This window comes from Cottoperca gobio, chromosome 15 (assembly GCF_900634415.1).
Source record: "Cottoperca gobio chromosome 15, fCotGob3.1, whole genome shotgun sequence".
NCBI lineage: Eukaryota > Metazoa > Chordata > Actinopteri > Perciformes > Bovichtidae > Cottoperca > Cottoperca gobio.
This window is the reverse complement of record NC_041369.1, coordinates 24,097,817-24,114,711: the sequence shown is the minus strand read 5'-3', so window position 1 is coordinate 24,114,711 and position 16,895 is coordinate 24,097,817. Positions and strand designations below refer to the sequence as shown.

The 16,895-nt window shown below is 42.7% G+C and overlaps 2 protein-coding genes across 5 annotated transcripts in view; both read right to left on the bottom strand.

Moving 5' to 3' along the window:
* Positions 1-319: 319 nt before the first annotated feature.
* Positions 320-12,430, bottom strand: LOC115019842 (high-affinity choline transporter 1-like). 4 transcript variants are annotated; one of them, XM_029449495.1, is made up of 10 exons: positions 12,370-12,430; positions 9,455-9,551; positions 8,844-9,070; positions 7,037-7,153; positions 6,360-6,515; positions 6,045-6,193; positions 5,762-5,905; positions 5,443-5,596; positions 2,037-2,254; positions 320-1,148 (listed from the first exon to the last, which is right to left on the bottom strand). In XM_029449495.1, the coding sequence occupies exons 3-10, from the start codon at positions 9,025-9,027 to the stop codon at positions 588-590; spliced, it is 1,683 nt and encodes a 560-aa protein (XP_029305355.1). In that variant the 5' UTR covers positions 9,028-9,070; positions 9,455-9,551; positions 12,370-12,430; the 3' UTR covers positions 320-587. The 4 variants fall into 4 exon arrangements, with proteins under 4 accessions (XP_029305355.1, XP_029305356.1, XP_029305357.1 ...); XM_029449496.1 differs by lacking the exons at positions 9,455-9,551; positions 12,370-12,430 and having other exon boundaries at positions 8,844-9,444; XM_029449497.1 differs by lacking the exons at positions 9,455-9,551; positions 12,370-12,430 and having other exon boundaries at positions 7,037-7,855; positions 8,844-8,869.
* Positions 12,431-13,564: 1,134 nt separating this feature from the next.
* LOC115019849 (high-affinity choline transporter 1-like) overlaps positions 13,565-16,895 on the bottom strand; it is a 70,565-nt gene continuing 67,234 nt past the window's right edge. Inside the window, 6 exon segments of the mRNA XM_029449505.1 lie at positions 13,565-14,074; positions 14,077-14,083; positions 14,231-14,374; positions 14,514-14,662; positions 14,830-14,982; positions 15,240-15,359. Coding sequence (XP_029305365.1) covers positions 13,854-14,074; positions 14,077-14,083; positions 14,231-14,374; positions 14,514-14,662; positions 14,830-14,982; positions 15,240-15,359 — 794 coding nt within the window. The 3' untranslated portion in view covers positions 13,565-13,853.

The window sequence follows — 16,895 nt, the reverse complement described above, 5'->3', positions numbered from 1 at the left end:
TTTTTTGTTTCTAAAACACCGACTCTGGAAATGTCCTGCCTCGTATTAACCTCATGGTTTCTTTAAACATTGGCAATAAGACTTAAGCCACGTCTGCAAACTGCAGTTGACTCTTTTGTGATAAGATGAGCCTGCCAGGCAGACCTCACTTTCAGGTTAACTGCTGATTGATTTGCTTCTTCATCATCAAATATGAATATAACATTAAATCATCACTTCTTGTATTCACACACTCACAAGTTATAAGTCCTATAAGGAACAATGGTAGAAATGTTGTTGTACTTTTCAGACAGGAAAGAATTTCACATCACACATCTGGTGAAGATGTTCAGTTTAATAACTGAAATATTTCACATGTCTGTCGTGTTTACGTCTACAACACAGTTATAATGTATTATTATATTACTGAAGTACTTTTTATAATATCATAACACTATAACAACATCATATCTATACCAACCACTCATGTAGGCCTACGCCATGCTGCCTATGTGTCCCAGTGGACACCTGTGGTACTGCAACAGAAAACCTCAGCATAGTAACTATATTACTATAAGGAAACACATTGTACTGTACACACAGGAACATTAACAGTCTGTGCTAAACATTGGCTCTGATGCTTCGGTCTGAGAGTTGTTTCTATTCAACTTCTCCTTCTCATTGTGTTCTGCGGTGCCACATGTTGCTGTCAGTGGTTCTGGTGAGAGCTGCTGTTTCACTTTGAACACATCCCACCTCTCAGGAAGCAGGCCTTTGTTGAAGAGCACAGAAGCCAGGTAGGAGAACAACAAGATGGCAGCAATGGCAGACAACATGGAGATGGTCTTAACCGGAGAGTACTGGACATCAACACCGTCCTCAAGAGTGCATCCTGGGAAGTGTATGACCGGTGCTAACCCAAGTGATGGGTCTCCACTGAGCAGTCTTAACACTAATCCAACCAGAAAGCCCATAACAGCCCCGTAACCGTTGGAGATGTCGAAGAAGAGGACGCAGACGAGTTGAGGGAAGATAATGATGTAGGTCACTTCAGAACCAATGAACCAAAACATTAAGATGCTGGTTTTCAGGTTGGTCAGCGATGTACCAACCAAGCCCACTACCAACACAGAAGCACGGATCACCCACTGGATCTCTCTGTCTGATGACTGAAGAAGAAAGTAAAGAGGAAGAAGAAGAAGAAGAAGAAGAAGAAGAAGAAGAAGAACAGTTAAACAGCTAAATATTGAGTCTGTCCTTCATTAAAATACTCCTCATATTATTCACACTTCATTCTAGTTTGTTTATCTTTCATGCCACCTGAATAGCAACCGTGAGGCTGGTCTTGTTTTTACCTCGTGAGTCTATGTGTGTGTTTGTCATCATGGCCTCTACTGTAGCAAGAACTACCACAGAAACCGCTTTGAGTACTTTGATAGATGTTTATTTGTCCGTGTCAACAGATTTTGTCACCACAATAGCATCGCAACCGTGCAAGATAGAGTAATCAAACTTTGCAGGTGTGTAGCTAAGACAAAAATAAAGGTAGGAATTGGGGAAGGGGCCATTGGACCCCCAATTTTATGCCTCTGGCCCGATTTGGCGTTGCAACTGGAGTGCTACCATCACAAGATGGTCTCCTTTTCCATCTATATTCTCCTGCACTCTTTGGAGGAGGCCTTAACTCAGTCCGTAGGGACCTGGCTCGGTACGGGGTTCATTGTTTCAAGTCCCCAAACCAAGTACCGACTGGATCATGGAAATGTGCCAGTGAGTCTCCTGGGCACTGACACGCTATTTGAGTGTAATATGAATAAACACCTCTGTCGTAGTTAATGTGCTCAGTATGTGTGTTATGAGTCTATGTTGATGTACCAACTACATAATACAGTGTTATGATACATTGTAAATCGTAGGATGTTTTACGACAAGCCCTTTGGTTTTTCTTAATCCTGCACAATCTATGAGTTTGTTGGTATTTGCTTTTGCTGTTATCACTTCCTTTATGCTAATTAAATCTAAACTTCAAAACTGAAAGAACAAGTGCATTTGATCACCTGAGGCCTCAGGATATTCTTGTATATGTTGGAGGTGAAGACAGAAGCTGCAGAAAGCAAAGCAGAGTCAGCTGACGACATGACGGCAGCGGCCACACATGCAGTACCGATGATGGAGATGAATGGCGGAGTGAGGTGCTGCAGGGTGATGGGCAGAACTAGAACTGATTCCCCACGTTCATATGGAGATGGAGAGCCATAGGAAGTCATGTTCCAGTCTGAGACACAAAAGAAGGAAAGACTGAAAAATTGTCACATTATCTGTTTGAGTGATTCTGAAAGGAGAGTACTGTGTATACTAAGGAGTGAACTAAACACTGTGTGATGCACAGCATGGAGCAGAGTGGGCCCAGGAAAATCATAAACAGACACAATTATCCAATCGTCAAAAGTAAAGTTATGTGATGTAAAATGTGAAATTGTGGGACATTTAACATGTTGTCACATGCCCCACATCCCATATCTGAAGATTAAAACATTTTATTGTTATCTTCTTTTTAGCGACACTACAGGCGTATTGAGGTTTGGTAATGTCGGACAGTTAGTCCATCTACCACTTTGGTACAAACTGAATGAACTCAGCTACGATTAGAAGGATTGACAGTTTGGTGGCCAGAGGATGAATCGTACTGACTTTGGTGATCACTTGACTGTTCATACAGTTCCATATAGTTTCATTTGTCCAGTACTTTGGTGTTTGAAAGAAAACGGATGACTTTCACATCTTCCCCGCCGTTCTTTGGGTTTAGTGGTAATCTTAGCATGCTATTCTCTTGGCATATAAAAAAATTATCCTAAGGAGGGATATCTCTTCATCTCGATGACATCTCGTCAATTTCCCTGATGGAAGTCACTGAGGTAGTCAAACAACTCCACAGTGGCAAAGCCGCAGGGGTTGATGAGATCCGTCCAGAAATGCTGAAGGCTTTGGGTGTTGAGGGGCTGTCTTGGTTGACACGCCTCGTCAACATTGCGTGGAAGTCTGGGACAGTGCCTAGGGGTTGGCAGACCGGGGTGGTGGTTCCCCTATTTAAAAAGGGGGACCAGAGAGTGTGTGCCAACTACAGGGGTATCACACTTCTCAGCCTCCCTGGTAAAGTCTACTCCAAGGTACTGGAAAGGAGGGTTCGGCCGGTAGTCTAACCTCTGATTGAAGAGGAACAATGCGGATTCCGTCCTGGTCGTGGAACAACAGACCAACTCTTTACTCTTGCAAGGATCCTGGAGGGGGCCTGGGAGTACGCCCATCCGGTCTACATGTGTTTTGTGGATCTGGAGAAGGCGTATGACCGGGTCCCCCGGGTGATACTGTGGGAGGTGCTGCGGGAGTATGGGGTGAGGGGGTCACTTTTGAGGGCCATCCAATCCCTGTACGCCCAAAGCGAGAGTTGTGTCCGGATACTCGGCAGTAAGTCGGACTCGTTTCCCGTGAATGTTGGCCTCCGCCAGGGCTGCGCTTTATCACCAATCCTGTTCGTGATTTTCATGGATAGGATATCGAGGCGTAGTCGTGGAGGAGAGGGGTTGCAGTTCGGTGACCTGAGGATCTCATCGCTGCTCTTTGCAGATGATGTGGTCCTTATGGCATCATCGGTCTGTGACCTTCAACAGTCACTGGATCGGTTTGCAGCCGAGTGTGCAGCGGTTGGGATGAGGATCAGCACCTCCAAATCTGAGGCCATGGCTCTCAGCAGGAAACCGGTGGATTGCCTACTCCGGGTAGGGAATGAGCCATTACCCCAAGTGAAGGAGTTCAAGTACCTCGACGTCTTGTTCGCGAGTGAGGTGACAATGGAGCGAGAGATTGGCCGGAGAATCGGAGCAGCGGGGGCGGTATTACAGTCACTTTACCGCACCGTTGTGACGAAAAGAGAGCTGAGCCAGAAGGCAAAGCTCTCAATATACCGGTCGATCTTCGTTCCTACCCTCACCTATGGTCATGAAGGCTGGGTCATGACCGAAAGAACGAGATCACGGGTACAAGCGGCCGAAATGGGTTTTCTCAGACGGGTGGCTGGCGTCTCCCTTAGAGATAGGGTGAGAAGCTCAGCCATCCGTGAGAGACTCGGAGTAGAGCCGCTGCTCCTTTACGTTGAAAGGAGCCAGTTGAGGTGGTTCGGGCATCTAGTAAGGATGCCACCTGGGCGCCTCCCTAGGGAGGTGTTCCAGGCACGTCCAGCTGGGAGGAGACCCCGGGAAAGACCCAGGACTCGGTGGAGAGATTATATCTCTTCACTGGCCTGGGAACGCCTCAGGATCCCCCAGTCGGAGCTGGAGGATGTGGCCCGGAGAAGGGAAGATTGGGGTTCCTTACTGGAGCTGCTGCCCCCGCGACCCGATCCCGGATAAGCGGTAGACGATGGATGGATGGATGGGATATCTCTTGGTTCAAAGCTGTTTATTTGACAGTCATAAGAATGCAAGGGTGGAGACTAAAGGCCCAGTCACACAGGCAGAAACGTATGCTGGCGCATATGAAAATTAGCATATACAACGTATATGAACGTATACAGAGCCTATTGATAGCGTATCACGTACTTATACAAAGCGAATGGCCAACGTATTCGACAAATGCCCAACAGTTTTTGAACATGGTCTCAGCGTTCAACAGCACACCAGCGTATTGCCGATATTCCGTATACACCGGCATACGTTTCTGTCATATGGCGAAGGAATACGCTAGGAATGTGCTATGCATCTGTTGGGCTTTCGTTGAATACATTGGCCATTCACTTTGTATAAGTACGTGATACGCTATCACTAGGCTCTGTATACGTTCATATACGTTGTATATGCTAATTTTCATATGCGCCAGCAAACGTTTCTGCCATACGGTACTGTGTGACAGGGCCTTAACACTCCTTGTCCTAACCCTATTCTTGCTGTTACTATGTGGTGTGCTGCAGAGATTCATTCTAGTTATTTTCTTTTAACCTTTAATATACTGTTTTGTCCATACTGTGCTATTACATGTATCATTATGCAGATGACACCATTGTATATTGTGTTGATGATTCTGTCTATTTAGCCATTTAGACACTACAACCATTTTTTACCCGATGTAAATACAACTAAATATATTGTTTTCAACATCCAGAGATATAGATGTGATCAATTTGTACATCTGTGCTGTCACAAGGTTTAAATATATCTCCATTCACGTACAGGAGTTATTTACAACACTCAGCACTTTATTTGTTATGGCTATTACACAACATGGCTTTCAAAACACACAGTTCGTCATGTAAGTTAACACCTTCCTTCATCTATAACTAAAACCTATGAAGCAAGTAAATATTTGGGCGTTTCTTATTTCCTGGTACTAAACTTATATGATTAAATAAACACAGATGTAAAAAGACATTTGTTTTCCCAGTTTACCCTTGTATCTAGAACATGTTAATACCTGTGGAGGCAGCAACTGCCCCAAGCAGCATAGACGGTATTCCAAATACAGGTAAGATCATTGCAGAAACAAAACAAGTTCTCTTGGCTGTAGATGTAGAAGATGCCGACAAAGTCCTCTGATGGATGCACTGATATCCCATACTTCCCAGGGCCTTAAAAGTAAAACAGTTGATGTGTTGATTTATTTGCCTGTTCCTACAATCAGTTAAAAAAAATAGTGGTTCACTATCTACATGTGTATTTATCATCATTCTGAAGATATTTATCAAGACTAGAATGAATTGTATTTGACATCAGCTGTATTGTTGCTTCCTTACAAAGAATAAAAAATCATCAATCATTATCCAGGTCTTTTTTACTCCCGGTGTACCAATCCAGGGAGCGTGTAAGGTGTTGTTCATCAGTGTCTGGCTGATGTCCAAGGAGTAAGGGTTCATCAAAGCAAAGGGAACACAGAGCCACTGCAGAGACAAATACAAATGGAATTAATGAACACACACTTTTAAAGACGTCCTTTGGAGTTTTTGATGCCTTGTGTAAGATTATTTTCTTCAAACGAAAAGCCGGACACCATACAAACTAAAAGTAAAGGAAACTCACCAAGCTGAAGAATATGAGCACAAGCTGTATAACATCTGTGTAGGCCACAGAGTACAGACCTCCCAGCAGTGTGTAGGTGATGGCGACGGCAGCAGAGATCCAGATGCACACACTGAAGGACACATTCAGGACCACGCTCATAACCCCTCCTGTCAAAAACATTGTAACTAACCAGTTTATATTCATTGTACTAAGTCATATCTACACAGCGTAGAATTTACATGTATTCACTTGTTTCACTTAACAGATAAAGAATTGTAAACACAGTTACAGATATATGTATATATTGGTAAAATGCATATGTTTATACCGTACCTAAACCAATTAGTGTTGAGGGCACAGTCACCACGTCAACACAAAGTGAAGCCAGGGACAGTCCAGCTGTTAACACTTTTCCATACTTGGCATGGAAAGGGTCCAGCATCGTCATACACTTTCTGTCTCTCATTGGCTTTGCAAACACCGTGCCAGCTTCATTTAAAAGAAGACAGGGCAAGTCACAATTAGAAAAACAATAAAACAACTATTAAAAGGTGATCACATATTAGAAGTTCTATTAGATTATCTAATATATTTAAAAAAAAATCAGTTTAATAACAATAAGTATTGTCAGTAAGAACTATCGGTGAGAAAAGTCATCAAATTATAATTTAATGTGCAGGTTAGTAATTATATTTAAATTATGAAATAACCTGCATAATGACCAGTGCCTATTTCCATTTATCAAATCATAGAATGTTTTTAACATTGACTGCTAAAATCTGGAACAAAGTTTTGAGGTTGAATTTTCTTTTTAGAATAGTGACAATATTAGATTACTTCACTGAGCAAAATTGGCTGATTTTCTTTTGTAAATATACAGTTTTGCCGTCTGAAGGGAGACACACACCATGTCAACATGTCAGTTCGAGCTTCATTAATGTCAAGTTATGAAGCATCTCCCTGGTTGTCTGGATACATTATTGTTGTCAGATGTCATTTCAAACTCTTACCAATTATAAAAGATGAGCTGTATGCCGAGAATAACAAGAGTGTCCAGGTTAGTCCCATTGAGGGCGTGTACACCATCTCAGCTGTGCCAACAATTAAGCCTCCTCCGACCCACGTAGCTACAGGATGGATCAACACACAGCAAGGAAGTTAGTGCACAAACAACTGCTTTTTGAACAGAGGTCAAAAATACAGACTGAGAAGTGTTTCTAATATTTTGTCCAACTCAATTATATCAGTTAAGTCTGATTGTTTCGTTCCCTCCACTCTCTCCGTTCAGCCTAAGGTCCCGTGATGCTGCGTCTCCACTGCATGTTGCAGCTCTGCTCAGCTCGACTCTTCTTACTTTTGGTTCCAGGTCTTTTCCACTATTTTGTTTTCCATTGCAGATGTTAATGTAGGTGGAAATAATCTTCAACGCAAGCTGAATCCTTCCAAGTGTAATGCACAGTGTGTCCGCCACCGTGTAGGACGAGGTTTTGTTGGCTGCATTTTTTTTTATCTGAGTCAAGTGAATACAAATATTGACTATTTAAAAACGGGTTTGTGCAGGAAGTGCTAGTTATGATTCTCTCTGACCAATCTCTGTGGTCTGCAGTGTTTTTAACTCTTACTAGCCACAACTTTAAACGATGGAAAACCAAGAAAGAGTGAGTGGAGTTGAGTAGAGCTGTGTCATACCATGTATACCTGCATTGGGCTCTGGAGCCTCAGGACAGAGTTGTTCCTACCACATGTCGGAGAGCATGGGGATTCTCTGACATCACTTATCGTCTCACTTCAACTCAAAATGAATCCACCTTTCAGGAGAACTGGAGAAGCTTCTTGGATGAGAAAAGTGTTCTAATATTGTGTAAGTAAAAGCATAAATATTGTGGAGTTCCCAGCTCTAATGACTAACAGCGGACACTTCTCTGACAGTTCCCAACTCTTCAGTACAGAACTCCAAGAGTGCCAACATTCAGTCAAACAAGAAATTATGAATCAAGTATAAACAAAAAAATATGTAAAACAACCAATACATTGTCAAATAATTCACTTGTGTTGTGCTCGAAGGACAACTGATTGTGCAGCAGTGAAACAAAAACACAAGATAACAAGATTTAAATTAGGAGACACTTGATAGAAAAGTGTTTTAAGAGTCATTTAAATAATTGATTTGGTTTTACTTTAAACTCTTGCAGTATATGCTGCTTATCTCAAGTTTATTTTGAGACCAAGTGCAGTGTTTTACATTGTTTAGCAATATATTTAATCTCATAGAGTTTAATTTAGTGAGAAGTAGATTGTATCTGACCATTAGAGTTTAACTTGTAGTGTAATCAAACTTAGTAACAATGCTTTTAGAAGCACTTACATCTTGTCTACATGAACACAAATAATGATCAGTACTGTATTAAATGTGAACACTTAATACTTATTATTATCCTGTCTTAGGTTTCTTAACTCTGGCTCAGAAGACTAAACAACATCAAGGGTAACTTTGTTTTCACATTCTTCATTCCAGCTGACAACCTACAATCACTTATTTAACTCTCATACTTCAGAGCTTATATTTCATTACAGTGTTTGTGGAGGAACTCTATGCAGTGCTTTCATCCTCATGCTACAGCTTTGTACATACATTTATTTTTATATTCACAAACATCAATACATTCAAAGTGTCTTGTTGCCTGATGGAAACTGGAACTTTGTGCAGCCAGCTCATAAGACACCAACCCTTTACAGAACCAAAAATATATTTCTTTAACAATCACAACTTTGTAGTTCCAGTTTCCATCCAAGTGTTGTTAGCGGTGCTCTCCTCACCTGTCATTGTGAAGATCCCCACCACCACGTTAATGCTCCGGTTTCCCAGCAGAGCCATCTCTATTCCAGAGGCCGAACTTTTCTTCTGTTCCCTTTTGGACTTGAAAGAAGCCCAGATGCCGGTCCCCAGGACCAGCAGGTAGAAAAACGACATCGCTATCACTCCTGGGATGTTAACAGCCATGATAGATGCTGACTGGTTTCCTCACTCGCTGATGTCAGACTGACTGGTGAGTGTTACAGAAAAGAGGGGAGACAATCTAGAGGACAAACCGGAAAAACAGGAACTTCCTCCAACTATATCTCATATTGTATACTAGTTTCACGACCGGAAGCTGCTTTGAGAGATAAATAAAGTCCCTGCACTGTAATGTGACTCGTCCTTTGGAGTTGTGCTTATATTGATATGTTAATTCATGTCATCCCCCTTGTAGTTCTGCCATTTACAACATTCTTTGTGCTAGAGACTGAACAAATTCATGACAGAACGGTAGGAAAGTAAATATGCTTCAGGTCCTAGTTACGTTGCTGAAGTGTTGTCTTTTTATACAGGTTATTGAGTTCAAAGTGCTTCACAGATGACTGACAGGCTGAAAATAACTGCACATTACCTGAGTATCTCCAGTGGGTTGGTCTCATGGACCTGAATGCCACATCAAGGACAGTCATTACTATCCTCAAAGTGCTGCACAATGCAGCTCTTACAGACTGCAGAAGAAACAACAACATCATATTTTATTGAGGTTAAATTCAATTCTCCAATGGCAACTCTTTGTCTCATTTAAGGATTCTCAATAAATAAAATAAAGAAACCAGCCTTGAAGTCGAGAACCGTGCGCTGGTTAGCAGGTTAGCTAGCAGGTTAGCTTGCTTTGCAGATAGTTTTTTGACTCACAAGCTTGTTAACTCCCCTGCTGGTAGGTTAGCTTGCACGGTAACAAGCTAATGACTTGTTCACACGATACACAATTCTAAGGAAACCAGATGACATCAAACTATCTTGATGAACTTTCATTGACTTGTCAAAGCTTTCGATTCAGTTGATCACTCTCTATATTTTAGACAAAATGTAATTGATTCCCTTGCTTTTAGATGGTCTCAGAACAACCTTCTGGAAAGATTTTACTTTGTCGAAGCCGGGAATATTCAATCTGAGTTTTAACAAAAGGTGTTCCACAAGGATCAGTTCTGGGCACTGACTTGTTTACAAGTTATAATAATAGTATCGTCTCTTTTCTAAATGAGAAGACGATGATCTCAAACCACTTCACCTCAGTGTGTCATTGTTTTCACGAGTATTGTCCTCTTTTGATTTGTTTACCTCTGTAAACTTCTCTGTATCTTAAAATCACTGCTAATGAGGGAAACATCCATGTTTTTTAAAGCTTAAATTAAGGTTTGAATGAATGTGACCTAAACCAACAAAGAAATGTGGAGATGCGTTTTGTGTGTGTCTGTTGCTTCACTCACAGGAGTGCAGGCACTCGGTGACCGTGGTCGGTTTAATCAGGTAACCTCGACACACAGGTGGTGAAATGGTTAAAGTCTTTCACCAAGTGCTTCCTTCCTGCAGCAGCCATGTTTGGAGTTATTTTATCAACGCTACAGCAAGATACTGAGCAGGAGTCAGAGTTACAGTTAAAAGCTGAAGGGGAAAGTCACTTTCTAGCTTTATAAAAGAAAAACATCCATTCACAACAATAAGGAATGGAAAAGATTACAGCTACAGGATAATATTGGGTGTAAAGGGCTTGAATTTTCACCAACGCTGGCTAATCTTAGTCCAGGCTAGTGCATACAAGTGTTCACTATTCACAATTTACGAGAGAGACAAGAGATCCTGCTGTGTGAAATCCTGCTCCATCTTTGACTAAAATGCTATTTTGTAATCAGTTTTTCTTTGGGAACATCTTGTTATGATCTTGGTTTTCTGTTTCCTGTTTTATTCTGAAGTTTCACTCCCCCTTGTGTCATGTCTTGTTTTACTTCCTGTCCTTGTGTTTTCTCTCCCTGTGTCCTGCTCTCGTTCTCCCTCGTGTCTCCATCGTGGTTACCTCGTCTCTATCTCGTCTATACCTCCGGTTGGTCTGTGTTTTTCAGTATCAGGACAGACAGGTGTTGCTTCAAAAGGCCCACAGGAAGGCGGCTGAGAAGCCCTGGTTGATGACACTTCTGCCTGGGTATATCAGGGATTTCATCGACCTCGGCAATCAGTCTGCCTTCCTGCCAGCTTGCCAGCCCGCCGTTCCTCCTACTCCAGCACCTGACCCATTCCTGGGCACTCGCCTGGCCTTGGGGGTCCTCTCAGTCTTCAGAGGGCCCGATTTGGCCGTGCAAGCCGCCGTCAGGTCGGCTCTCGGTCGGCTCTCGGTCCCCAGTTCCTGCTGCCGGGCCGCGACAGCCTCCGTTTCCTGCTGCCGGACTGCTGCAGACCCCCTTCCCTGCTGCCGGACCTCTGCAGACATCCGCTCTAGCTGCAGCCGGACCGCTGCAGACCCCAGCTGTACCCCAGCTGCACCTCGAGGCCCCAGCTGTTCCCCAGCTGCCCCTCGAGGCCCCAGTCGTCCCCCAGCAGCCCCTCAAGACCCCAGCCCCTGTGCTCCCTCTGTCCCTCGAGACCCCAGCCCTTGTGCTCCCTTTGTCCCTCGAGACCCCAGCCCCTGTGCTACCTTTATCCCTCGGGACTCCAGCCCCTGTGATCCCTCCGCCTCTCCTGACTCCGGTGTTCCCTTCTCCTCCCGAGGTCCCTTCGCTCCCCTCTCCTCCCGAGGTCCCTTCGCTCCCCTCTCCTCCCGAGGTCCCTTCGCTCCCGAGGTCCCTTCGCTCCCCTCTCCTCCCGAGGTCCCTTCGCTCCCCTCTCCTCTCGAGGTCCCTTCGCTCCCCTCTCCTCTCGAGATCCCTTCGCTCCCCTCTCCTCTCGAGATCCCTTCGCTCCCCTCTCCTCTCGAGGTCTCTTCGCTCCGCTCTAGCCCGGCTTCTAGCCCGGCCTCTCCGCCAGCTTCCAGCCTGGCCTCCTGAGCGGCTCTGCCCGTCTTCTCCGCCGGCTTCCAGCCTGGTCTTCTGAGCAGATCCATCGACCTCCAGCCCAGCCTCTCCGCCGGCCTCCCGCACAGCCTCTCTGCCGGCCTCCTGAGCAGCTCAGTCCGCCTCCAGCTCGACCTCTCCGCCGGCCTCCTGAGTGGCTCAGTCCTTCTCCAGCCCGGTCTCTCCGCCCGCCTCCAGCACAGCTCCAGAGCTGTTCCGTCCGCCTCGCCATCCTCCAGAGCTGCCTTGCATTCCTCCAGAGTGTTTCCGGCTGCCTCCAGTCCGGCCTCCTGAGCGGTAGCGGTCCCGTCCGCCTAGCCATCCTCCAGAGCGGCCTCTTGCCCCGCCTCCTGCGGGCCTTAGACCCTCCTCCAGTGGGGGGTTATGATCTTGGTTTTCTGTTTCCTGTTTTATTTATTACTTTATATTTTTGTAAGCTTTTTGTAAATAAAGCTCTCTTTTTGTTATAATCATCATCTGCCTGTTGCATTTGGGTCCTCACCTTCACCACACCATAGCACATCTCCCATTCAGATCTTATTCCATCTTCACAGAACCATGTTAGTCTTGATGAAATAAAAAAAGAAGTCAGTCTTGTCCAGTCTATGCAATCCTTGTTTCAAACAAATATGTTTGTTAAATTCCCAGAATTCCTGGAGAGTAAGATGCCTCGCTTCCCTCCCCATCTCAGACCAAGGGCCATTTTTAATCCATGAGGGGTCAAAGGTCGGCTGACGACAGTGAGGCCAAAGACTTCTGCGTAGTCGGCCTTGTCCCCGTCTGTTCATCCATTACATTACATTAAAAAATATATATATATATATTTTTGGAAAGCTTAGAATCTCGTCTATTTAGATATTGAGATGAAAATCACAACAGCAGGTACAATCAGCTCCTCAAACTAGCAAGTACACTCAAAATCATAACTTTGAGCCCACTTACCTATAAAGCCTCATAAATATCCTCTTTTCAGCAATATTTTGAAAAAGACGCTCATAAGCCATTGCCAGATGTCTACACGTTCATTTCCGGTAAAAAGATATCCACCGTGAACATCGTCACATCGATAAAAGTCCATGAACAGGTGTTGCAATTTGTGAAATCAGCTGATCGATTTTTACATTGTGTGATCATAAACAGTCATAACTTAATATCTTGTGCGCTCATCACGGTTCAGACATGTCCTGGTTTTAGGGCGGGCTCTCAGCATTAGATTGATACATCATTTGAGCCAATCGGAGCTTCGATGGGTTTTTTACAACCTTCATGAGCCAATGAGTGTCAACTTGATAAGAAAGTGCCCACCCTCTTGTTTTGTTACTGACTGACCCTGGATCAGCTCAGCGTCCTGGTGGCACGTGCATCGTATAGAAAATGAGCGGCTTGTTTGTTAGATGCGTCACTTCCCATGGTTTGTTTTTTCAAAATAATTTTTTTTCTCCAAAATAATATTATTATTTATTGTACAGAAAGAAATACAAAAAAACATTAAAATATTAGTAGAAAAATGTCTTTATACTTCACTTCAGTTATTACTACTAACAGGGAATATGGTTATATAGTAGTTATTTATAAATAAATAAAAATAGTATTTATTAATAAATATTATAATATGTACAGTACATGTACATATTGCACAGTTGGTGTACGCCTGGTGTTACTCTTAGACAAACCTTTCTAATAAATTAAGTTTTTATCCCTTTTTATCTGAAATTTGGTGGTGAACTTGATAACACTTGGTTCTATGTTTCTATCGTGTATTTCAGCTCGGGACTACCAGCTATACCCATCTTCAGATCTTTATCTTTATGCAGATGACACCATTGTATGTTGTGTTGATGATTCTGTCTATTTAGCCATTTAGAAGCTACAACCCTTTTTTACCCGATGTAAATACAACTAAATATATTGTTTTCAACATCCAGAGATATAGATTATACATATTTGAGTGTTTCTCAGTTCCTGGTAATAAACTCTTTGGTCATTTCAGGTCAGGTTCTTTAAACACAGATGTAAAAAGACATCTGTTTTCATAGTATACCCTATTATATAGAACATGTTAATACCTGTGGAGGCAGCAACTGCCCCAAGCAGAATTGATGGTATTCCAAATAGAGGTAAGATCATTGCAGAAACAAAACAAGTTCTCTTGGCTGTGGATGTAGAAGATGCCGACGAAGTCCTCTGATGGATGCACTGAAATCCCATCCCAGGGCCTTAAAAGTAAAACAGTTGATTTGTTGATTTAATAAGTCCTGTGGCAAGCTTGACATTTACTGTCTGATTATTTAGTTAAAATAAAAAAATATTATCAAGACTAGAATGAATTGTATTTGACATCAGCTGTATTGTTGCTTCCTTACAAAGAATAAAAAATCATCAATCATTATCCAGGTCTGTTTTACTCCCGGTGTACCAATCCAGGGAGCGTGTAAGGTGTTGTTCATCAGTGTCTGGCTGATGTCCAAGGAGTAAGGGTTCATCAAAGCAAAGGGAACACAGAGCCACTGCAGAGACAAATACAAATGGAATTAATGAACACACACTTTTAAAGACGTCCTTTGGAGTTTTTGATGCCTTGTGTAAGATTATTTTCTTCAAACGAAAAGCCGGACACCATACAAACTAAAAGTAAAGGAAACTCACCAAGCTGAAGAATATGAGCACAAGCTGTATAACATCTGTGTAGGCCACAGAGTACAGACCTCCCAGCAGTGTGTAGGTGATGGCGACGGCAGCAGAGATCCAGATGCACACACTGAAGGACACATTCAGGACCACGCTCATAACCCCTCCTGTCAAAAACATTGTAACTAACCAGTTTACATTCATTGTACTAAGTCATATCTACACAGCGTAGAATTTACATGTATTCACTTGTTTCACTTAACAGATAAAGGAATTGTAAACACAGTTACAGATATATGTATATGTTGGTAAAATGCATATGTTTATACCGTACCTAAACCAATTAGTGTTGAGGGCAACCAGAACACGTCAACACAAAGTGAAGCCAGGGACAGTCCACCTGTTAACACTTTTCCATACTTGGCATGGAAAGGGTCCAGCATCGTCATACACTTTCTGTCTCTCATTGGCTTTACAATAAAACATCAATTAAAAGGTGATCACATATCACAAATTTTATTAGATTAATTTAAAAAAGGTAATCATTTTAATAAGAATAAGTATTGTCAGTAACACATATCAGTAATCTAAAAGTCATTAAATTATCATTAAATGTGCAGGTTAATAGTTATATTTAAATTAAGAAATAATCTGCATAATGACCGGTGCCTATTTCCATTTATCAAATCATAGATGCCTGGTTGTCTGGATACATTATTTTTGTCAGATATAATTTCAAACTCTTACCAACAATAAAAGATGAGCTGTGTGCCATTAATAACAAGAGAGTCCAGGTTAGTCCCATTGAGGGCGTGTACACCATCTCAGCTGTGCCAACAATTAAGCCTCCTCCGACCCATGTAGCTACAGGATGGATCAACACACAGCAAGGAAGATAGTGCACAAACAACTGCTATTTAGAACAGAGGTCAAAAATACAGACTGAGAAGTGTTTCTAATATTTTGTCCAACTCAATTATATCAGTTAAGTCTGATTGTTTCGTTCCCTCCACTCTCTCCGTTCAGCCTAAGGTCCCGTGATGCTGCGTCTCCACTGCATGTTGCAGCTCTGCTCAGCTCGACTCTTCTTACTTTTGGTGCCAGGTCTTTTCCACTATTTTGTTTTCCATTGCAAATTGTAAACGTAGGTGGGAATAATCTTCAACGCAAGCTGAATCCTTCCAAGTGTAATGCACAGTGTGTTCGCCATCGTGTACGACGGGGTTTTAAAATCTGAGTCAAGTGAATAAAAATATTGACTATTTAAAAACTGGTTTGTGCAGGAAGTGCTAGTTATGATTCTCTCCGACCAATCTCTGTGGTCTGCAGCGTTTTTAACTCTTACTAGCCACAACTTTTGACGATGGAAAGCCAAGAAAGAGTGAGTGGAGTTAATTTAATTCTTATGATGACACAGTGTTTAGTCTTAGGGACTTTTGTATTCCTTACTGTAGCAATGACACAGTGGTCACTGGTGAAATTTGCAAATACAGAAGCAGTGGTGTATTTATGAGGAGTATTTGTAAGGATAAGATCAATTAAGGAGGATTTTTCAGGAGATTTCAGATTGGGTCTAGTGAGACTACCAACTATCTGAAAGAGATTTAAGGAATTGCAGTATTTTTTAAAGTCCTCTGATGCTGGTAGCAGCCAGTTCCAGTTAAGGTCACCCACAATGACACTTTCACTATAGTTAAGACTGGACAAAAGCTGCATTAAAGATGGTGAAGCGTCACTGACAGCTGAAGGTGGTCCGTAGCAACCAACGACAGTGATATGGAGAGCTTTTGATACTTCCCAGTCAAGAGCCAAAAGTTCAAATTGTTTTGTGAGTGATGTAGAGAGAAGAATCTTTACATGAAACTTAGATTTAACAAAGACTGCAACACCTCCACCCTTTTTAGGTCGATCAGTCCTATTTACATTGTAACCATCAATATTAATATCCTTGTTTGGAATGGATTTGGTGAGCCAGGTTTCAGATATCACTATGATATCAGCATCAGTTGAGTGTGCCCAAATACGAATCATATCCATTTTAGCAATCAAGCTGCGCACATTCAAATGGATGAGACCAGACCTCGATTTAAAATCAGCAGGAGTGTTAAAACTAACAACAGAATCTGGTCCAGGGTTAGGTTGCACATTTCCTGAAATCAACAATAACAGTACAATCAGACATCTACAGACAGACGTAGGTGGGTTATTTGATGGCTCTCTCTTGGTGTTTAAACCGAATACAAGGCCAGGAACACGGCTAGCAGGAATAATAAAGATGTCTTGTAGAGCCATGAGGCTCATCAGACGGGCCAAGTCCACAGAAGTGCACTGGACAGATGCGGGGGGGAGGACCAGAGGGAGGGGGATCACCATAAAGCCCAGCGGACTGCAAGAGGAGCA